This window comes from Chlorocebus sabaeus, chromosome 9, assembly GCF_047675955.1.
Source record: "Chlorocebus sabaeus isolate Y175 chromosome 9, mChlSab1.0.hap1, whole genome shotgun sequence".
NCBI classification, from domain to species: Eukaryota; Metazoa; Chordata; class Mammalia; order Primates; family Cercopithecidae; genus Chlorocebus; species Chlorocebus sabaeus.
This window is the reverse complement of record NC_132912.1, coordinates 97423658-97447795: the sequence shown is the minus strand read 5'-3', so window position 1 is coordinate 97447795 and position 24138 is coordinate 97423658. Positions and strand designations below refer to the sequence as shown.

At 38.3% G+C, this 24138-nt stretch overlaps 1 protein-coding gene across 5 annotated transcripts in view; it reads right to left on the bottom strand.

Annotated features, from left to right (window-relative positions):
- Positions 1–12466: 12466 nt before the first annotated feature.
- CYP2C18 (cytochrome P450 family 2 subfamily C member 18) overlaps positions 12467–24138 on the bottom strand; it is a 76173-nt gene continuing 64501 nt past the window's right edge. For 3 of the 5 annotated variants that reach the window (XM_007963633.3, XM_073019185.1, XM_007963630.3), the window contains 3 exons: positions 21719–21906; positions 15240–15381; positions 12467–13388 (listed from right to left, as the gene is read on the bottom strand). In XM_007963633.3, coding sequence (XP_007961824.3) covers positions 13207–13388; positions 15240–15381; positions 21719–21906 — 512 coding nt within the window. In that variant the 3' untranslated portion in view covers positions 12467–13206. The other 2 variants (XR_005244182.2, XM_038009286.2) reach the window with 2 other exon arrangements.

The window sequence follows — 24138 nt, the reverse complement described above, 5'->3', positions numbered from 1 at the left end:
ACACACTGGGGCCTATCATGGGGAGGGGGGAGGGGGGAGGGATTGCATTGGGAGTTATACCTGATGTAAATGACGAGTTGATGGGTGCAGCACACCAACATGGCACAAGTATACATATGTAGCAAACCTGCACGTTGTGCACATGTACCCTACAACTTGAAGTTTAATAATAATAAATAAATTTAAAAAATAAATAAATAAATAAATAAATAAATAAAAGATACATAGACGTGTATGTTTATTGCAGCACTATTCACAGTAGCAAATACATGGAATCAACCTAAATGTTCATCAATGATAGCCTGGATAAAGAAAATATGGTACATATACACCATAGAATACTATGCAGCCATAAAAAGACACAGGATTATGTCCTTTGCAGGGACAGGGATGGAGCTGGAAGCTATTATCTTCAGCAAACTAACACAGGAACATAAAATCAAATACCTTGTGTTCTCACTTATAAGTGGGAAGTGAATTATGAGAATACCTGGACACATTAAGGGAAAGACACACACTGGGACCTGTCAGAGGGTTGGAAGTTGGAGGAGGGAAAGCATCAGGAAGAACGGCTAATGGATGTTGGGCTTAAACCTAGGTAATGGGATGATCTGTGTAGCTACTCCACCATGGCAGACGTTTAAGTATGTGACAAGGCTGCACATTCTGCAGAAGTACCCCTGAACTTAAAGAGTTGGAAATCAAAACAAAATTAGAAAGATCTCAAATTAACAACCTAACATCACACCTAGAGAAACCAATAAAACAATAAGCAAACCAACCCCAAAGCTAACAGAAGACAAGAAATAACCAAAATCAGAGCTGAACTGAAGGAAGTCAAGACACGAAAAGCCATATAAAAGATCAATAAATCCAGTTTGTTTTCTGAAAGAATAAACAAGATCAATAGACTGCTAGCTACACTAATAAAAAGAGAACATCCAAATAAACACAACAAGAAGTGATAAAGGGGACATTACTATTGGGAAAAGGCCCCCCAAAATCTGGCCATAAACTGACCCCAAAACTAATCATAAACAAAAGCTCTGCAGCAGTGTGACATGTTCATGATGGCCATAACACCCACACTGGAAGTTTGTGGGTTTACTGGAATGATGGCAAGGAACACCTGGCCCACCTGGGGTGGAAAACTGCTTAAAGGCATACTTAAACCACAAACAATAGCATGAACGATCTGTGCCTTAAGGGCATGTTCCTGCTGCAGATAACTAGCCAGACCCATCCCTTTATTTTGGCCCATCCTTTCATTTCCCATAAGAGATATTTTTAGTTAATTGAATATCTATAGAAACAATGCTAATGACTGGCATGCTGTTAACACATACATGGGTAAATCTCAGTTCAGGGCTCTCAGCTCTGAAGGCTGTGAGACCCCTGAATTCCCACTTCACACCTCTACATTTCTGTGTGTGTGTCTTTAATTCCTCTAGCACCACTGGGTTAGGGTCTCCCTGACCAAGCTGGTCTTGGCAAGTGATGTCCATCATGGGGGCTTGAATCCAGGTCAAAGGGTCACCAGAGCAACAATTGGAGAATGTGGAACTAGCTGGAGGACACCTGAGTACTCTTAAAGCAATCCCCATGGTGAGTAAGAAGGGGAGCTTGAAGCATCAGGGTAACAATGGGACAAGTGTGGGCTGTGGTTCATTCCACCTCAGAACGTTTTCACACTGATGAGGAGGAGGAAGGAGAGTATAACAAAGTAATGGAAGAGGTTAAAGAGCAGGTTTATTTGCCAGCTAAAGTGGCAAATGAGGGAGAGGTTCATCCCTACCTTTCTGCACCCTCTCATTATTATTTTGAAGAAAAAGACCCTCCAGATCTTTCTTTTCTGGAGGACACTGGGCAAAAAGTAGTTGCCCCAATGACTGTTCAAGTAGTGCCTCGAGTGACCACTCTTAGTTCTATTCAGGCAGGAATTTAGCAAGCTAGATGAGAGGGTGATTTCGAGGCCTGGTAGTTCCCTGTTAGAATATACCCCCCAGATCAACAGGGAAATATCATAGCTACACTTGAGCCCTTTTCCTTTTAAATTACTCAAAGAATTTCAACAAGCTATAAATCAGTATGGGCCAGGTTCTCCTTTTGTAATAGGACTGTTAAAGAATGTTGCTGTTTCCAGTCAGATGATTCCTACTGACTGGAACACTCTTACTCGAGCTTATCTAAGTCCTGCTCAGTTCTTACAATTTAAAACTTAGTGAACAGATGAAGCTTCCATTCAGGCTGCCTGCAATGCCCAGGCCCAACCTCAAATTAATATAACTGCAGACCAACGTTTGGGGGTTGGCAGGTGGGCTAGTTTAGATACACAAGTGGTCAGGCAGGATGATGCAATAGAACACTTAGAGGAGTGTGCATTAGATCTTAGGAAAAAATCACTTCAGGTGGGGAACAATACCCTTCCTTTAGTGCTATAAAACAGGGGCCAAACTGAACAATGAGATCACTTGGACTCGGGAAGCGGAACATCACACACCGGGGCCTATCATGGGGAGGGGGGAGGGGGGAGGGATTGCATTGGGAGTTATACCTGATGTAAATGACAAGTTGATGGGTGCTGACGAGTTGATGGGTGCAGCACACCAACATGGCACAAGTATACATATGTAACAAACCTGCACATTATGCACATGTACCCTAGAACTTAAAGTATAATAATAATAATAATTAAAAAAAAAAAAAAAAAAAAGGTGCCAAAAGAACCATATGTGGATTTTATAACTCAGTTACAGGAATCTCTTAAAAAGGTGATTGCAGATTTGGCTGCTCAGGATATAGTGCTGCAGTTATTAGCTTTCAACAATGCTAAACCCAATTGCCAGGCTGCTCTGTGACCTATCAGAGGGAAAGCACATTTAGTTGACTATATCAAGGCTTGTGATGGTATCGGAGGTAAGCTGCATAAAGCTACTTTGTTGGCACAGGCAATGGCAGGACTGAGAGTGGATAAGGGAAATACTCCATTTCCCAGAGCTTGTTTTAACTGTGGGAAGCATAGTCATACTAAAAAAGAATGTAGAAAAAATCAGCCAGTCAGGCCACCAGATAGGGGAAAAAAGAAAACTGTTGAGCCTGAAATATGCCCAAAACGTAAAAAAGGAAAACATTGGGCTAATCAGTGTCACTCTAAGTTTGCAGGAAATGCAATGAGGGGGCCCATCCCAGGCCCCATTCTAAACTCGGGCATTTCCAGCTCAAGCCATTCCCTCACCCCTGGACAATGTCTGTCCCCTGCCACAGCTGGTAGCGCCACAGTGGATTCATGCTGTACAAAAGCTGTGAGCCTTCTGCCTGGGGAACCCCCACATAGGTCTCAACATGAGTCTGTGGACCATTGCCAGCAGGGATGATAGGATTACTTCTAGGCAGGTCTAGTTTAAATTTAAAAAGGGTACAAATGCACACAGGAGTCATTGATTCAGATTACAATGGGGAAATTAAAATTGTAATATGTACTTCTGTTCCCTGGAAAGCAGAGCCACGAAAGCGCATAGCACAGCTCCTGATTGTGCCATATGTGGGAATGGGAAAAAGTGAAATTAAATGAACAGGAGGATTTGGAAGCACAAACAAACAAGGCACAGCAGCTTATTGGGTAAATCAAATTACTGATAAATGTTCTACTTGTGAAATAAGTATTCAGGGAAAGAAATTTAAAGGTTTGGCAGATACAGGAGCAGACATTTCAATCATCTCTCTACAGCACTGGCTGTCTGCGTGGCCAATTCAACCCGCTCAATTTAACATAGTTGCAGTTGGTAAAGCCCCTAAAGTATATCAGTCACATATTTTGCATTGTGAAGGGCCGAGAGGACAACCTGGGACTATTCAACCAATGATAACTTCTGTACCTATAAATTTATGGGGGAAAGATTTATTACAACAATGGAGAGCACAAGTTCTAATTCCAGAACAAGTATAGAGCCTTCAAAGTCAACATACAATGCATGAAATGGGGTATGTCCCGGGGATGGAACTAGAAAAAAATTTGCAAGGTTTGGAGAAACCACTTCAAGCAGAAAGACAAAGCTCCTGCCAAGGTTTAGGATATCATTTTTGACGGTGGCCATTGTTAAGAATCCAGGGCCAGGCGCGGTGGCTCAAGCCTGTAATCTCAGCACTTTGGGAGGCCGAGACGGGCAGATCACGAGGTCAGGAGATCGAGACCGTCCTGGCTAACATGGTGAAACCCTGTCTCTACTAAAAAATACAAAAAACTAGCCGGGCGAGGTGGCGGGCACCTGTAGTCCCAGCTACTCGGGAGGCTGAGGCGGGAGAATGGCATGAACCCAGGAGGCAGAGCTTGCAGTGAGCTGACATCCCGCCACTGCACTCCAGCCTGGGCGACAGAGCGAGACTCCATCTCAAAAAAAAGAAGAAGAAAAAAAAAAGAATCCAGAACCTACACCTTTAAAATGGTTAACAGATAAGCCAATTTGGATAGAACAATGGCCACTAAGTAAAGAGAAACTGGAGGCTTTGGAGAAATTAGTTGCCAAACAATTAGAAAACGCACACATAGCTCCAGTATTTTCCCCTTGGAATTCTCCAGTTTTCATAATTAAGAAAAAGTCAGGTAAATGGAGAATGCTAACTGACTTAAGAGCCATCAATTCAGTTATACAACCTGTGGGAGCATTACAGCCAGGATTGCCTGCTCCTGCTATAATTCCGAAAAGTTGGCCTTTAATAGTCACAGATTTAAAAGACTGTTTCTTTACTATCCCTTTAGCTGAGCAAGACTGTGAGCGGTTTGCATTTACAATTCCTGCAGTAAACAACCTGTAGCCTGCTAAGTGTTTTCATTGTTTTACAGATGGGTCTAGTAATGGTAAAGCTTCTTATTCTGGCTCGAAAGTAAAGTTTTCCAGACACCCTATACTTCAGCTCAAAAAGCAGAGCTTGTAGCTGTAATTGAGGTATTGACTGCTTTTGATATGCCTATTAATGTGATTTCTGATTCTTCATATGTGGTTCATTCCACACAGTTAATTGATAATGCTCAGTTACGATTTCATACAGATGAACAACTGATGACTTATTTACCCAATTGTAAACAGCAGTTAGAAGTAGAATGCACCCTTTTACATCACTCACATCATACACCTCTTCCAGGACCTTTGACTGAAAGGAATCAAATGGCTGATCACCTAGTTGCTAAAGCAATATCTAATGCTAGTCACTTTCACAATTTAACCCATGTTAATGCCTCTGGTCTCAAATGCAGATAAAGAATTACCTGGAAAGAAGCTAAAGCTATTATCCAACAATGCCCAACTTGCCAAATGGTACATTCCTCATCTTTTACAGGAGGAGTTAATCCTCGAGGATTGGAACCTAACTCTCTTTGGCAAATGGATGTCACACATATTCCCTCATTTGGGAGACTAGTTTATGTACATGTATGTGTTGACACCTTTTCTCACTTTGTCTGGGCTACCTGCCAATCAGGAGAGTCTTCTGCTTGTGTTAAACATCACCTTTTGCAGTGTTTTGCGGTGATGGGCATTCCAGCTTCTATTAAAACAGATAATGCCCCAGTCTATACTAGCCAAGCTCTAGCTACATTTTTCTCTATGTGGCATATTAAACACATCTCTGGAATCCTATACAATTCTCAAGGACAAGCAATAGTGGAAAGAATGAATCTTTCTCTAAAGCAGTTGCAAAAGCAGAAAGGGGAAAATAGAGAATATGGAAGCCAACAGATGCAACTGAATCTAGCATTATTAACTTTAAATTTTTTGAGCCTGCCCAAAGGCCAGATGCTATCAGCAGCTGAACAGCATCTACAGAAATCAGCTGTAAAGACAGAAGAAGAAGAACTGATTTGGTGGCGAGATCTGATGACAAAAATTTGGGAAATAGGTAAAATAATAACTTGGGGTAGAGGTTATTCTTATATTTCTCCAGGCCAAAAGCAACAGCTGATTTGGATACCATCAAGATACCTGAAACCTTATCATGAGCCACATGCTGGGGAAGAGACTCCAGGAGGATACCGAGGACCCCCCAGTTGCAGCCATGCCAAGACTGACACTGAGGAGGACCACAACTGTCACGAGCAACACCCATCAAACACAGCCACCCTCCTGGGGACAGATCAAGAAGCTGTCACAGATGGTGGAAGAAAACCTGAGGAAAGCAGGACAACCAGTCACAATGAATAATTTAATGGTAGCTATGATAGCAGTTATCACCACTGCCATGAGTATTCCTTCAATAAGGGCTGCCACAGAGAACAATTATACTTATTGGGCATATTTATCAATCTTGGCTGGCAATAATGCCTAGATGTAATCATTCTATGACACAGTTACACATGCTTTCTGATCTCAGTATTTACCATGATAAATCTGCTCCTATAATTGAGGCATACTAGCATACTGCCATCAAAAACCTATTTGTAAACAAAATAGAACCTGGTCAGAATAATGAACATATTTGTTTAGGAAGATTGCATTGCAGAACAGGCAGAGGTGCTACACAGCAATTCCTATGGAATCATTATTAATTGGTCCCCTAAGGAGATGTTTAACTTGAATTGCACCTCTCAGTCTATGTGCCAAGGCCACACTATGTTCAGATGGTCTGAACAAAATGGTCAGATGGTAGAAATGATAAGAAGTATGGCAAAAGTTCCTATTATCTGGAACCATGGCAGTATAGTAGCACCTCAACCTCAACTGATATGGCCTGTTTTAGGAGCTAAACATAAGGATTTGTGGCTTAATAAGATCAAAATTTAGGAAAGAATAAAAAAGCATCTAGAAGGACACTCTACAAACTTGTTTTTAGAGATTGCAAAATGAAAAGAACAAATACTTAAAGCATCCCAGGCACACCTGATCCTAATGCCAGGCACTGGGTTGCTTGAAGGAGCTGCAGACAAATTAGTAGCATAAAAACACTTGGAAGCTCTGTGGTTTCAATGATGATTGTGCTTTTAATCTGTGCTTTTTTTCTTTGTAGTCTGCAGATGCAGATCCTGAATCCTGAGAGACGTAGCTCACTATGACAAAGCTGCCCTTGCTTTTATCGCTTTGCAAATAAAATAAGGGGGACATGTTGGGAACAGGCCCCCCCAAAATCTGGCCATAAACTGATCCCAAAACTGGCCATAAACAAAATCTGTGCAGCACTGCAACATGTTCATGATGGCCATAATGCCCACACTGGAAGGTTGTGGGTTTACCAGAATGAGGGCAAGGAATACCTGGCCCACCCAGGACAGAAAACCACTTTTTTTTTTTTTTTTTTTTTTTGAGACGGAGTCACGCTCTGTCGCCCAGGCTGGAGTGCAGTGGCGAGATCTCGGCTCACTGCAAGCTCCACCTCCCGGGTTTATGCCATTCTCCTGCCTCAGCCTCCTGAGTAGCTGGGACTACAGGCGCCCGCCACCTCGCACGGCTAGTTTTTTGTATTTTTTTTAGTAGAGATGGGGTTTCACCGTGTTAGCCAGGATGGTCTTGATCTTCTGACCTCGTGATCCGCCCGTCTCGGCCTCTCAAAGTGCTGGGATTACAGGCTTGAGCCACCACACCTGGCTAAAGGCATTCTTAAACCATAAACAATAGCATGAGCAATCTGTGCCTTAAGGGCATGTTCCTGCTGCAGCCAACTAGCCAGACTCATCCCTTTATTTCGGCCCATCCCTTCACTTCCCATAAGGGATATTTTTAGTTAATCAATTATCTATGGAAACAATGCTAATGACTGGCTTGCTGTTAATAAATACATGGGTAAATTTCTGTTTAGGACTCTCAGCTCTGAAGGCTGTGAAACCCTTGATTTCCCACTTCACATCTCTATATTTGTGTGTGTGTGTCTTTAATTCCTCTAGCACCACTGGGTTAGGGTCTCCCTGACCGAGCTGGTCTTGGCACATTACCATCAAACCCACAAGAATACAAAAGCCATCAGAGACTACCATAAACACTCTATGCACACAAGCTAGAAAACCTAGAAGAAACAGGTAAATTTCTGGAGACATACAACCTCCCAAGATTGAACCAGGAAGAAATCAAATCCTTGAACAAACCAATAATGAGTTCCAAAATTGAATTAGCAATATAAAGCCTACCAATTAGGAAAAATAAAAAAGCCCAGGACCAGATGGATCAATAGCTGAATTCAATGGATGTATAAAGAACAGGAACTATTACTATGGAAATGATTCCCAAAAAACGAGTAGCAGGGATACTTCAGTAACCCATTCTTTAAGGCCAACATCATCCCAATATCAAAACTTGGTACACACACACACACACACACACACACACACACAAATGCCCACAAATTCAGGTCAATATCCTTGATGAATATTGATGCAAAAGTCCTCAACAAAATACCAGCAAACTGAATCCAGCAGCACATTAAACAGTTAATCCACTACAGTCAATTAGGCTTTATCTCTAATAAAGAAGATTGGTTTAATGTACACAAATCAGCAAACGTGATTCATCACATAAACAGAATTTAAAACAAAAACTATGTGATTATCTCAATATATGCAGAAAAGGCCTGTGATAAAAATCCTACATCCCTTCATGTTAAAAAACCCTCAACAAAGCGGGCTTTTAAGAAACATGCATCAAAATAATAAGAGCCATCTTATCTAGTAAACAATAATAATTTAAAAAGAAAGAGAGAAAGACAAAAGAGGAATAAAGAAAAGAATAAGAGTGATCAAAGACACACCCACAGCCACATATACTGAATGAGCAAAAGCTAGAAGCATTTCCCTTAAAAACAGGACCAAGGCAAGGTTGCCATCTCTTACCACTCCTATTAAACATGGTATTGGAAGTCCTAGCCAGAGCAATCAGGCAAGAGAAAGAAATAAAACTCACCCAAATTGGAAGACAGGAAGTCAATCTATCACTGCAGATGATATGATTCTATGCCTAGAAAACCCAAAGTCTGTTTCCAAAAGCTCCTTGATCTGATAAACAATTTCAGCAAAGTTTTGGGATATAAGATTTATGTACAAAAATTCATAGCATTTCTATATACCAAAAACATCCAAGCTGAAAGCCAAATCAAGAACACAATCCCATTCACAATAGCCACAAAAAGAATACAATACCTAGGAATACAGCTAACTAGGGAAGTGAAAGAGCTCTATAAAGAAAACTACAAAACATTGATGAAAGAAACCAAAGATGACAGAAGCAAATGGAAAACATTCCATGCTAATGGATTAGAAGAATCGATGTTATTAAAATGGTCATACTACTCAACACAATTTACAGATTCAATGCTATTTCTATCAAACTATCAATGACATTATTCTCAGAATTAGAAAAGGCTATGCTAAATTTATATGAAACCAAAAAAGAACCTGAATAGCCAAGGCAATCCTAAGCAAAAAGAACAAAGATGAAGGCATCACATTACCTGACTTCAAACTATGCTATAAGGCTACAATAACCAAAACAGCATGGTACTGGTACAAAAACAGACACATAGACCAATGAAACAACATACAAATCCCATAAATAATGCTATACACCTATATCCATCTGATCTTCAACAAAGTCAACAAAAACAAGCAATGGGAAAAGGACTCCCTCTTCAATAAATGGTGCTGAAATAATTGGCAAGCCATATGCAGATGACTGAAAGTGGATCCCTTCCTTACACCATATACAAAAGTCAAGATTAATTAAAGACTTATATGTAAAACCTAAAACTATAAACACCTTGGAGGATAATCTAGGAAATACCATTCTGGACATAAGGCCTGGAAAACATTTCATGATAAAGATGCCAAAAGTGATTGCAACAAAAGCAAAAATTGACAAATGAGACCTAATTAAACTAAAGAGCTTCTCCACAGCAAAAGAAACTACCAACACAGTAAAGAGACAGAATGGGAGAAAATATTTGCAAACTATGCATCCAACAAAGGTCTAACATGCAGAACCCATAAGGAACTTAAACAAATTAAAAAGCAAAAGACAAACAATCCCATTAAACAGTGGGCAAAGAACATGAACAGACACTTTTCAAAAGAAGTCATACATACATACAGCCAACGAACATTAAAAAATGTCCAACATCACTAACCATTAGAGAAGTGCCAATCAAAACCACAATGACATATCACCTCACACCAGTTAGAATGACTATCATAATAAAAGGTCAAAAAATAACACATGCTAGCAAAGGCTGCAGAGCAAAAGGAATGCTTATAGACTCCTGGTGGGAATGTAAATTAGTTCAGCCACTTTGGAAAGCACTTTGGTGATTTATCAAAGAACTTAAAACACAATTACCACTCAACTCAGCAATCCCATTACTGGGTATATACTACCCAAAGGAATATAAATTGTTCTGCCATAAAGACATATGCATACATATGGTCATTGCAGCACTATTCACAATAGCAAGAACATGGAATCAACTTAAATGCACATCAATGGTATACTGAATAAAGAAAATGTGTACATATACACTGAGGAATACTGCACAGTCATATAAAAGAACAAGATCACGTCCTTTGCAGGAACATGGATGGAGCTGAAGGCCATTATTCTAAGAGAACTAACACAGGAACAGAAAACCAAGTAGTGCATGTTCTCACTTATAAGTGGGAGCTAAACATTGAGAACACATGGGTACAAAGAAGGGAACAACAGACATCGGGGCCTACTTGAGAGTGGAGGGTGAAAATCGAAACACTGCCTATCAAGAACTATGCTTATTATCTGGGTGATGAAATAATAATCTGTATACCAAACTCCTGTGACATGAAATTAACCTGCATAACAAACCTGCACATGTAACTTGAACCTAAAAGTTAAAAAAAGAAATAAACAATAAATCTGAGATTCCTCTGTGATCAATGTAGAGAGAAAAGGTATGTTTGTAGAGAAAAGTTAGACCTGTTATTGGATTGTAGCCTTGTACATTGTTTTCTAGTTCTTGTTATCTACCTACAGGCTAGACTAGATCCTGAATTCTTCTAGATTTCTCTAATCCCATTTTCTTCTATGAAATTACTAAAGCTGGGACCTGATACTGTTCCTGAAGCCCTGTAATCTGACACTAGATTGATTTTAAGGGATGAGTCTCATTTCTGATGTGTGGGGAACACAGAAAATTTACCAAACCTCCCAATGCCCATAACCAGAGACATTCAAATTGCAAACCAGGATGAGAAGTCAATGGCTTCATGGTTTCATGCTATTGACAGCATGTCCCACAACACTAGAAAAAGACTCCGTATTGTAAGACTCATCACTATGAATGCCTTTGATTTTCACTTAACTTAGAGAACCTTTAGTCCACCTGGAGGGCAACTTTGGGCAACATTGCTGATACAATCATTGCTCACTCCCTGCTTTAAGCTCAACACAGTCATGGGATAGTAGTGTTGGTGAAAAAGTTGCTCTATATTATCTATTGGTTAAATAAGGAAATGTCTGTTTTATTGCTAATACTACAAGTAATGTAGCTTTCATGTATCCTTTTTATTTTTAAGCTATTTTAATACTTTTAATAGCCATTCCCATTTTCTCTTCTGTAATCTGCCCAATGAAATGACTTGCCCATGTTTCTACTACCTTGGAAGTTTTCCTGGCATATTGTTTAGTACAAAACATGTCTTTTGCAGGAAAATTGATGGATCTGGGGCCAGTACCATTAGCAAACTAACAGAAACAGAAAACCAAATACCACATGCTCTCTCTTATAAGTGGGCATTAAATGATGAGAACTCATGAACACAAAGAAAGGAACAACAGACACTAGGGACAGTATGAGGGTGGAGGGTGGGAGGAGGGAGAAGAGCAGAAAAAAATAACTATTGAGTACTAGGCTTGGTACCCAAGTGATGAAATAAGATGTACAAAAAAAACCTGTGACATGAGTTTACCAATATAACAAACCTGCATGTGGACCTCCTAACCTAAAATAAAAGTTAAAAAAAAAAAAAACAGCAAGTTATATAATATTATATTATGTGTGCAATATAAACCCAGTATATTAAAGAGCCACTATTAATCTCATATATACATGCATGTATATATTATGTGTAAATATACACCTATACAGACATATGTATGTTTATAAAACTATACACATGTGTAATCTTACAAACGCACAATGAGTATAAATGGCTTTCTCTTGGAGATGAGCTGAGAAAAAGTTAATGTGTCACTTCTCATTTCATACACTTCAAGACAGAAGGAAGGAAAAAAAAATGACTAGAATTTGATGTCTATGAGTTGTTCATTTGTTTAAGCTTTAGAGTTGATATAAGGCTAATAATTTCAGGATCGTAGCATCTAATTACCATTGCATTTATGTTCAGTAAAATAAAAATAAAAATTAAAAAAAGTATGCGGTGCAAAATAGAAAAAAATAAAACCTGGTGAGGATTTCTGGAGATTTTGCTCTTGTTTGGAAGAGAAAAATAACAGCCATTAACACATGATTAGCAATACGAAAGCACATATTTAGACAGGATCTAAGTTGGAAACACAAAGGAAAACGATTATCCAAATCTTGATCTTGTGTTTACAGTAACACAAAATCAGATCATGAATTCAAACACTTAATGTTCATTCCTCTTATGGCTGATTGTTTCAGTATTTCCCTACAGGTTACAGCTGCTTCTGGACATAGTTTTTCTGTTCCAAATCCAGACTTCCAGTAATTCTAGGTGATTCTCAGCCAAAACAGCTTTCCTACCCTCTTACCTTTCTCCCTTTTTGTGCTTAACATTATGAGGTCCAGCATAGCCTCTTCACATTCTATCTTCTTTCATTTCTCACTTTCATTTTACTCAAAAGCAAGAAATCTAAGAACTGACCCAGCAAATAATAATCCTTTTTATCTAGAACATGCAGAGAATAAATGGCTCTGAATTGTCATTTATTAATTTTTCTTTGTTTTATAGTGATAACATATTAACAACTCAGCAGTAGATAGGTATTAGCATATGTGGTGGTCAATACAAGTGTTACAGAGTGTGGAGAATAGCAGATATATGTATGCAGTGACCCAAGAAACTCTCTTTAATGGGGGTTGTTCACTGGATCTTGAGGGAATGGGAAGATGTGGGTTGACAAGTCAGAGAAGATATCCCTCATGGTGGGAAGGAAGAGGGTGATGGCCCCGATAAGGGAGAATTGCAGGTGACAGCACAGCAGCAGCCAGACCATCTGCCCTTCTTCAGACAGGAATGAAGCAGAGCTGGTAAAAGGGTGGCACACGACCAAATGCATTGGCAATGGGGGTGATGTCAATATCCTTCGGGTCAACCTGAGATTTCAGGTTAAAGTTCTGCAAAATGGTGGTCAGGAATAAAAACAGCTCCATGCGGGCCAGGCCCTCTCCCACACACATCCGTTTTCCTGAAAATAACAGACATAGACGATTTGTTCCCTGAACATTAGGTCACGAACAGTCACAAAAAGTATGCAGTAACTATTTGGTATATGATTAAATAGATGGATGGATCAAAGGCAGAATGGCTGGAAGGAAGGTTGGATACACAGAAAGAAAAATGGATACATTTCCTATCTACCTAATATCTTATGTTACTAAGTACCCTTCACTCAACAAATATTTATAGAGTATCAGCTCTATGCCATGTACTTCACTAAGTATTCCCACATTATAACTGCTCTTTTGACACTACTAGTTTCCATCAGTCTTTTTCTAGAAATGCACTCACAAGGAAGAAGGGTTGAAAGGAGAAGGCTCATATACTGTGTTCCCCTTTGTACTTCTGGTACAATATTTAGCCAAAGATTTTTTCCTAGTGTACTTTCAAAAGTACATGTCTAAACATGTCACTCTCTCACTTTACAACTTTAAACGACACCCATCTGTCCTATGGGATAAGGGCCAAATGGCTTGACCTGACTCTTCACATTCTGTTTCCAGGCTGACATTCTATATCACATCTTCCATTGTTCATCTCCTCCACTCTCAGCTCCAGGCATATCCATTCTTCATCAATCTCCAACACACCACAAAGTTTCAAGCATTATCTCTTGCTGTCCTATCTGTCTAAAAAGCTCTACTCTTACGCTTCCTTCAGAATTTATGTCCCATGTCATTTCCTCTTTTTGATTTCTGTGATCCCTAGTCAATAGAAACTCACCCTCTCCAGGTTTCCTCATCATATTCATGCCTCCACTGGAGCATGAATCACCTGGAATTCTATTATCTGTGTATTTGTTTTTCTATCCTGCTAAAACGCGAGATCCTTAAAAGGTCTCAGTTCTTGACATTATTAGTGTATACAGTGCCAGATCCAAAGCAGAGATCAAAAGCCAGAGAAAAAAATGAAGGGAATTCTATGTCCACAGACTCACCACACACTTTAGCTGTAGAGATTGAATATCCAAGATGTATGATCATGAGTGGAGGGAGATCAAGGTACTCTGGAATAATCGCAGACTATTCTTCCATATTCTCAGGGTTTCCTGAGATTTGTTGACCCTGAGATTTGTTGACCCTGAAATTTGTTGGCAGGTTCTAACCACCTAGATCTACAAAAAATGTCCTGCTACTGTGGTCCATTACCTCCGTAAAAGTTTCCTGCCTTCTCTTCTTGTCCGGCTTCCCGCTCCAATGAGGTAGCTTAAGTTTCCTTCCTCTTGGAAGTAGTATGGCCTATGAATGAGCAGTAAGCAGGCAGCTTCCCCGGCTGAGCTCCCCAACATCCTGTGCTTTCCCCTCTGGCAGCCTTCCTCCTATGAGATTACAATGATCTGTTTACTTGTCTACTTCTCTAAATCAGAAGTGAGCCTCTTAGGAGCCCATTCTCTGCTCTCAGATACTTCTGAGCTCAGATACCTAGAGCTCAGCCTAAGGAGCAAAGGACACCACAGGGCAGATATTCAAAGTCATGGAATTAGATACCTTTCTCATAGCAGATGAGAAATGTCTAAATAAGTTTCACCCAGTAAGAGGAGCTCTTGGGTAGCTCAGTGTTGTATCTAGAGGCAGAATTAAATTAACCTACACTCTAGTTTTTTCAGTTTGAAAAACTGGATCAACTCCCCAAAGCCCCACTAATCTGGCTGAATAATGGGGATGTTCATCAGCAGGGAAATCGCATAGGCATAGGGAACGGTGCTAATGATCTGTAAAGCAATTCAACCAGACCCCAGAGGAGGCATCATGTAAGAGTCAAATGATCCCAAAAAGGTATCATGTCACCTGAAGGACAGATGAAAATGAATATCTATTACCTGCTGAGAAAGGCATGAAGTAGTCACTTTTCTTAAAGTTGCCACTCTTATCCAGAAAGTGGCCAGGGTCAAACACCTCTGGGTTGGGGAATTCTTTGTCATCGTGCAGCACAGAAGTCAGTGATGTTATTATGGTCGTGCCCTGGAAACAGCAAAACAGACAAACTAAGTTATAAAGAAGTCAAAGAGTGGGAAGAAGTGATGGAAATCACCTAGTCCAATTTCTTTGATCAATAGATAAGAAAATTGAGGTCCAAAGAAGTTACATTCCCACGCAGACAGACCTAGTAAGAAGCAGGATGAATTTAAGGCAAGTGGCAGTGACTTTAATAAAGTCGTCCCCTCCAATTAATTGCATTTGAAGTCCTGAGCATTTGAGTACATGGGGGCATCCTTCTGAATCCTCTGTTTATCATCAAGCTTGGACCCTGGTGTACATCCCCACTTGCTGCTGTATTTCATCACTTCAGTTTTCACACATCTCACAAATGGATTACCTTTTTTGTTGTTGTTTGTTTGCAGGATTGTTACACGGGTATACTGTGTGATGCTGAGGTTTGGAGTACAAATAATTCCATCACCCAAGTTGAGAGCACAGCATGCAACAGGTAGTTTTTCAACCCTTCCTTCCCTCCAGCCCCCATCTAGCAGTCCCCAGTGTCTACTGTTGCCATCTTTATGTCCATGAGTACCGATGTTTAACTCCCCCTTGTAAGTGAGAATGTACAATAGTTGGTTTTCTGTTCCTGCGTTAATTCACTCCAACTGCATCTATGTTGCTACAAAAGACAATATTTCATTCATTTTTATGGCTGCATACTGTTTCCTGGTGTATTTGTACCACCTTTTCTTTATCCAGTCCACTGTTGGTGGGCATTTAGGTTGATTCCAATCCTTTGCCATTGTGAATAGTATTTTTTGCCTTTTCATCATAGCTATTCTGACTGATGTGAGAATGGTATCCCATTTTGGTTTTGATTTGCATTTCTCTGGTTAGTGATGTGAAGCATTTTTTCATATGTTTATTGGCCACTTGTATGTCTTTTGAGAAGTGTCTGTTCATGTCTTTTGCCCACTTTTTAATGGCATTGTTTTTTGTTTGTTCAATTGTTTAATTACCTTATAGGACATTAGACCATTGTCAGATGCATACTTGGTAAATACTTCCTCCCATTCTGTAGGTTGTCTGTTTACCTTGTTAATAGTTACGTTTGTTATGCAGAAGCTCTTTAGTTTGTAACTAATGTATCAATTTTAATTAACATATCAATTTTTTTTCATTGTGATTGCTTTTGAGGACTTAGTCATGAGTTCTTTCCCAAGGCCAATGTCCAGAATGGTGTTTCCTAGGTATTTCTCTTGCAATTCTTAAAGTTTGATGTCTTACATTTAAAACTTTAATCCATCTTGAGTTCATATTTGTATATGGTGAAAGGATGGGGTCCAGTTTCATTCTGCGTATGGCTACCCTGCCATCCCAGCATCATTTATTGAATAGGGAGTCCCTTCCCACTGTCTATTTTTTGTCAGCATTGTTGAAGATCAGATGGCTGTAGGTATGAAGCTTTATTTCTGGGTTCTCTATTATGTTTTATGGGTCTGTGTGTCTGTTTTTGTACCAGTACCATGATTTTTTGGTTACTGTAGCCTTATAGCATAGTTTGAAGTCTGGTAGCGTGATGACTCCAGCTTTGCTCTCTTTGCTTAGGTTTGTTTCAGCTATTCAGGCTCTTTTTTGTTTCCACATGAATTTTACAAGAGACACTGGTAGTCTGATAGGAATAGCACTGAATCAGTAAATTGCTTTGGGCAGTATGGCCATTTTAATGGTATTGATTCTTCTAATCCATGAGAATGAAATGATTTTCCATTTGTTTGTGTCACCTACGATTTCTTTCAGTAGTGTTTTGTAGTTTTCCTTATAGAGATCTTTCACTGCCTTAGTTAGATGTATTCCTAGGGATTTAATGTTTTGTGGCTATTGTAAATGGGATTGCGTTCTCGATTTGGCTGTCAGCTTGAACGTTACTGATATGTAAAAATGCTATTGATTTTTGTACATTTATTTTGTATCCTGAAACTTTACTGAAGTCATTTATCACTTCCAGGGGCCCTTTTGGCAGAGTCTTCAGGGTTTTCTAGGTGTACAATCATATCGTCAGTGAAGAGAGATTGATTTCTTCTTTTCCTAATTGAATACGTTTTCTTTCCTTCTCTTGCCTGATTGCTCTGACAAGGACTTCCAGATGAAGATTTTTAAATAGAAGCCTCTGCTGGCACTTAAAGAGTCAGGAGAATTTGGAATCTGTTCATAGGGTTTTTTTAAATGGAGGTCTGATCTATCAAAAATGACTTCTGAGATAATATCAACAAGTACACTAAAATCAATTGAAGGGTTGATCACAGAAGTGTTATATGTTTCTTTTCATTAAAACATGTGGGAGAACTCTTCATTATAGATGAACCCAACCTAAAAAACACAGAAGGAATGATAAAAGTAGAAAAAATCATCATTTTTGCAGCCATTCGGGTAGGACCATAGATTCAAGCAAGGATCATCCATTAACTTTAAAACTACTGGGTAAATTAATTGGGAAAGTAATATTCACAAGATCTTAAAGTACCATGCCATCTTTTTATTAACTGTATATGAAAAACAGAACCCCAACAATGGAGAGACTAGCAGACACACCGTTACAAAATGTGGACTGCACATGTGATGCAGTAGCACATATATAACATCACCTACGTAACTTTCTTGCCAAAAACACATAACTGGAATCTAATTGTCAAAAAAGCATTCAAACAAAACCAGACTGAGCAACATTTTACATAACAAGGGGACAGGACTTTTAAAAACTGTCAGTGTATTAAAGTGAAACAAACTAAAAAAAACTGTTAGTAATGAGAGAGGACTAACAAAACAAGATAACCAAATTAAAAGCTTGTTCCTTGACTGGACTACAGGAAGTCCACCAAAAAAAAGCTATAAGAGATATTTTAGTATAATTGGGGAAAATGTAATTGTAAGATATTAGATAATATTAACCTATTGATAATAATTCATTGAGTGTGAATGTTATTATTATTATTATGTAGGAGAAAGTCCTTGTTTTGGGGAATTATATACCGAAGTACTTAGGTGTTAAATGTGACAGATTAGATTACATAGGTACATAGATGATAGATAAATGCAGATAAATGTACAGAGTAAACTGTAGATGTATAAACATTTCCATATATTATATGTATACTATATGCCTACACACAAATATATTCATTCTAGAAAGATATTATAATACATAATAGTTGCTATAGATTTTCTAATACTCCCAATAATGTGGGAGTGGGGAGATACCAAATAATTGAATACGTGATATTTCTTTTCTTTTTTCCTTTTTTTTTTTTTGAGACAGGGCCTTGCTCTGTCACCCAGGCTGGAGTGCGGTGGTATGACCATAGCTCACAGCAGCCTCAACCTCTCGGGCTCCAGCAATCCTCCCACTTCAGCCTCCCAAGTAGCTGGACTACAGGCACATGCCACTATGCCCAGCTAATTTTTTTTATTTTCTGTAGAGATAGGGTTTCACTATGTTGCCCGGGCTGGCCTCCAGCTCCTGGGTGCAAATGATCCTTCCACTTTGGCCTCCCAAAGTGCTGGGATTACAAGTGTGAGCCTCCACACCTGGCTGGCCTTTTCTTTAGCAAAACATAAATATTTATATAAAGTATGATAAATAAAGAATAAAAATACATTCAATCCATGCAAGTAAAGGTTTAGCCAAATGAAATTGCACCCACCTTAAATCGTTTTTAGCTATTCAGGCTTTTAGTACAGCATAATTGAGAATGAGATATTTCCAACCCTGTATTACAGAAAATTAAAAACTTAGATATGTGTTGTGTAGCATGGTAGCCATGAATAATCCATGGTTATTTGTATTTAAATTTAAAGTAATGAAAACTAAATAAAATGTTAATTCCAGTTCCTTAGTTGCATTCATTACATTTCCGGTGCTCAATAGGTACCTGTGTCTAGTGGATTCCACACGGCACAATACAGACATTCAGAATTCCCTCTTCCCTATAAGATGGCAATAGTGACTTCATCCTTAACAAACTCCAATCCTTTTTCCTCTCAAAGTTAAATTTTTGTTATTTTATTTCTTTATAATGGCATCATGTACTTGCTTCAAGTGGAATGGAGCAACTTGCAGCATAGCAACTAAAAAGTCTCAGTAAACACAGAAGCCATGTGTTAGAAGGCACTGGAAAAGCTGCTGAGACAAAAATTACTCAGGGTTGCAGACATAGGGGAACCTCAGAGAGGTCAGCTGATGGCTACAGTCAATTTCTGACTGTGTTTCATATATTTATTGTGGCACTATTCACAATAGCAAATACTTGGAACCAATCCAAACGTCCATCAATGATAGACTGGATTAAGAAAATGTGACACATGTACACCATGGAATACTATGCAACCATAAAAAAGATGATTTCATGTCCTTTGCAGGGACATGGATGAAGCTGCAAATGATCATTCTCAGCAAACTATCACAAGATCAGAAAACCAAACACCGCATTTTCTTACTCATAAGTGGGAGTTGAACAATAAGGACACAGGATGGGAACATCACACACCAGGGCCTGTAGGGGGTGGGGCGGGGGCTAAGGGAGGGATAACATTAGGAGAAATACCTAATGTAGGTGACAGGTTGATGGGTGCAGCAAACCACCATGGCACATGTATACCTATGTAACAAAACTGCACATTCTGCATATGTATCCCAGAACTTAAAGTATAATAAAAAAATTGAAAAAAAAACATTGTTCAACCGTGTTCATATCTAATTCTGAATGAAGGTAGAAGGTGTTGCATAATTCTGTCTGCCTAGCACAGGAGGGATGAACCCTTTCTGGAAGAAGATGAACTTCATCTGACGTTCTGCATTTTTTCATATGTCATAACTGGCACTTAACCAAAACTTATGAGTCACTCCAAAGACAGAACTAAGTGAGCACAAAAAGAATAGAGAGTGAGAAAAGGTTATAAAAACAATCAGAATAGGGAACATTATCTTCCTTATTTTATAAAGCCAACATTTCCTCAATATCAGAAATCTGACAAGAAAATTTTGAGGAAGAAAAATTGCAAACTGATGTCTCTTATAAATATAAGTTCAAACAACCTGAAAAAACGTAGCAAATAAAATCCAGCTGTGTATGTCTCTGTGTGTGCATTTGTGTGTATTTTAACTAATATATATATTATATGTATATGCAGGACAAACTATATGGCCATATTAATTGATGCAGAGACTCCATTTGATCAAATTGTATAAACATTCATGACCAGAAAAAAAATCATCAAAAGTAGGAGAAGGCAACCTTCTCTAATCTGATTTTTTAATTACAAAAATATACATAAAACATTGTTCTCACTGGTGAGATGTTAAACCTCCACTCATCCTGAACATCATACATGAAACAAGGATGCCCACCATCATGAATTATTCAACACTGTCCTGGAAATCCTAACCGTGAAATAAAGCAATAAAGATAAAATTGAGTTATAAGAATTGAAAAATAAGAAATAAATATTAAAACAGATCACAGGATACATAGAAATTACAAATAAATTTACAAACAAAACATTAGCAATGTTAAGTAAATTTGCTTGATGTAAGATCATCAAAATAATAAAATCAATTATATTTCCATGTGCCAGAAACAAAGAAATGGAAAAGGCATTTTTTTGAGTATATTATTTAAAAGCCAGGTGCAGTGGCACACATCTCTAATCCCAGCTACTCAAGAGGATGAGGTGGAGGATTTCTTGAGCCAGAAGATCAATCTGTGCAACACAGCAAGACTTTGTTTTGAAAATATTTTAAATATTATATATATTTATTTTATATTATATATTACATATTTATTATTATATATTATATACACAACTTACAATTACATCAAAATACCATTTATTTCAGAAAAAATATATAATACATGTGAAAGCCACTGAACTGAAGACAAAACATTACTGACAAAATAGAAGAAAGTCCAAATAAATTAAGAGCATAATCATATCCATGAATTGAAAGATTCAACCTGTCCGGACCTCAATTCTTTCTAAATTTATCTAAAGATTTAATGTCACCATGATAAAAATCCCAGCACAGTGTTTTGGGAAATTGACAAATTGATACTTTAAACATTTATTTGGAAATGTAAACACCTGAGAATAGCCACAAAAAATTATTACAGAAGCAGAACAAATTTGGAAGACATAAACTGCTAGATACTGAGAACTGTTATAAACCTTCATAGGACCAAACTAGAATGGAAACAGCAGAGTCCAGAAAGCTGCCCCGAGCATGAATTTTACACTTCTCTCATCATGTGTTGTTAGAGGATTGGGACCATACTATGAATCTGGGGACTTCAAGAGCATGGAGGTGTAGGAGAAACAAACTTACCTTAGGGATGAGGTAGTTTCTGAATTTAACATCACAGGTCACTGCATGGGGCAGGTTGGTGGGGATGAGGTCAATGTATCTCTGGATCTCGTGGACCACAGCATCTGTGTAGGGCATGTGACTCCTGTCCTGCATGCAGGGGCTCCGGTTTCTGCCAACCACACATTCAATCTCTTCCTGGACTTTAGCTGGTAAGACACAAGTAAGAAATGATGGAAAAGGACAAAAATGGCACATTTGCTGTAGCAATTCAGGTTACAAGAAGCATAATGAAGGGGTCCCAATATCATTATAAACTTAAATTATAGGACCGAAAGTACACCTAGACTTAGAGAAGAAATTACTACATTATAGATACATCTAACTCTGCTACAAGCTAAGTATTAAGATAAATCTGTAACCACCTACATATTAGCATACAGGATAATCAGTACAAATATAAATGATAAAATGCTTCAAAATATAAATATTTAGTATATTATAAACTCAAGAAATTACTATTCTTGAAGAAAGAAAAAAATCAAATTAATGTTGTATCGGAATAATATATAATGTTTTAAAACTTTAATTCTACTAACAGATCTATATGTATGGGCAGATTTGTGTGTTGTGTGCATACGTTTATTTGAAACTTGAAATGATATTCTCTCTCATCCTCACACTCCACAAAGGTGGCCATGCTGAAACATTCTAGAAGTTTCTTCTGAAATTTATATTCATATTTCTAAATAATGACTCTCTTTCGATTTTTTTATTTTTAGAAAATTTCTAAAATTTCATGGTAAGAAAGATGAGGACTTTCTCCATTACCAACCCATAACAAATAGACACACATGCACAAACAGAAACACACACACACACTCACACTTCCCCCTACTCTAGTTTCCCCAGTGTATTTATATCACATTTGTATTATATTCTCATGTTCACATCATTATTATTTCATAAATATTGATCACAAGTGGGGCTGCTGTAATTATGTCTCCTTTTTTGTATATTCTTGGACTTAAGTGTATCTACTTCAATTCTAATTTTATGCCAATTTAGAATTATTGCGAATGCTCGGAAATATTTCAAACTCTCACTAATAATTCTCTAAATACTAAAAATAATCAAATAATCAATCACCTTCTCTTTGCCCTTAATGTCTTCCCTCACACCTCCATTATCCACCTGGTCCATTCTAAAGCATTTGTTTTCTAGGCCGGGTGTCCAGCAGCCTCCCTGACACTTCCATCCTCCTACGTGAAGTCTCCTGAGACCTACAGTCCATGACTTCCTCTGACTTGGTTTCAGATATTTAGATGGAAAATATTCTCTAGTATCTAAGAAAATAAACACAAAGGATAAAATTTTTTTGCCAACTTGCAGGTCTGAAAATATTCTTTATCTAAAAATACACAAGATGACAGCTGCTCTTGAGAATTCTAATGTCATTCTGATTCCTGATCCTTTATAGGTGAACTAATTTATCTCTGAATGTTTTTATCACTTTCCCTTTAACTCTGATGTTCTAAAATTTCATGGCCTTGGGTGTCTTGGGTGAATATTTTCCATTTCATTCACTTTGCTGGACATTTGGCAAGAATTTTCTATCTAAATGGTGAAAAATGGAGGTCTTTCCACTGGTGCTACTTATTCTCGGGAGTTTACACCTGGCTGCTGAATTTTAGGAACAAGATGCAGAAAGGCACTAAAGGCCTCAGAATTCAAGTGAACTCTTACTTAACCCCTCACTGTTTCCCTGTCTCTGTCTGTTGTTTATGAGTGAGCCTCTTAGATTCAGTTTCTCTAGAGAGTGAACCTCCCTTTTCTGTGGGGAAAAAACAATTAGTTGACAAATGGAGTTGTGGAGGGAATCTAGGCAGGGAGAATTTTCTGTTTTCTGCCTCATTCTCCCTCTGTGTTCTTTGGGTCTTGGTTCTTTTGAATACTCAGCCTTACAGGGACTATAGCAACACAAATTCTTATGACCCTTAGGTTGCAACTTCAATCTCTCTGCCAAATTGGTTACCATCCTTCTGTCTGCTCCCTGTGTCTCAGAAGTTTGTTAAAGACTTGATGGTTGTACTCTAACTTTAACAGGAGTAATTCTCATATGTAATAAATTTAACATCATTTCAGTGTGATTCTGACCCCAGAAAAACAAATGTGTGGCTAATAGGCTATGCAGAGCCAGAATCTGCTCATAGATAAATACAAAATTTGAAGGAAAAAAAAAGTTGTTTGTAAAAGATAAAACTATTGACCCTAAGAAAAAATATTGACAAGTACCATTTTTCTAGGTGCAAATTTTGATAATCATAAAGCTCCTCAGGCACATTTTCTACTTAAATAGCATACACCTTTATTATACAGCTATATGCTTAAAATACTTTCCAGACTACGCAGATTTTCTCAGGCTATCTCATCAAATTTCT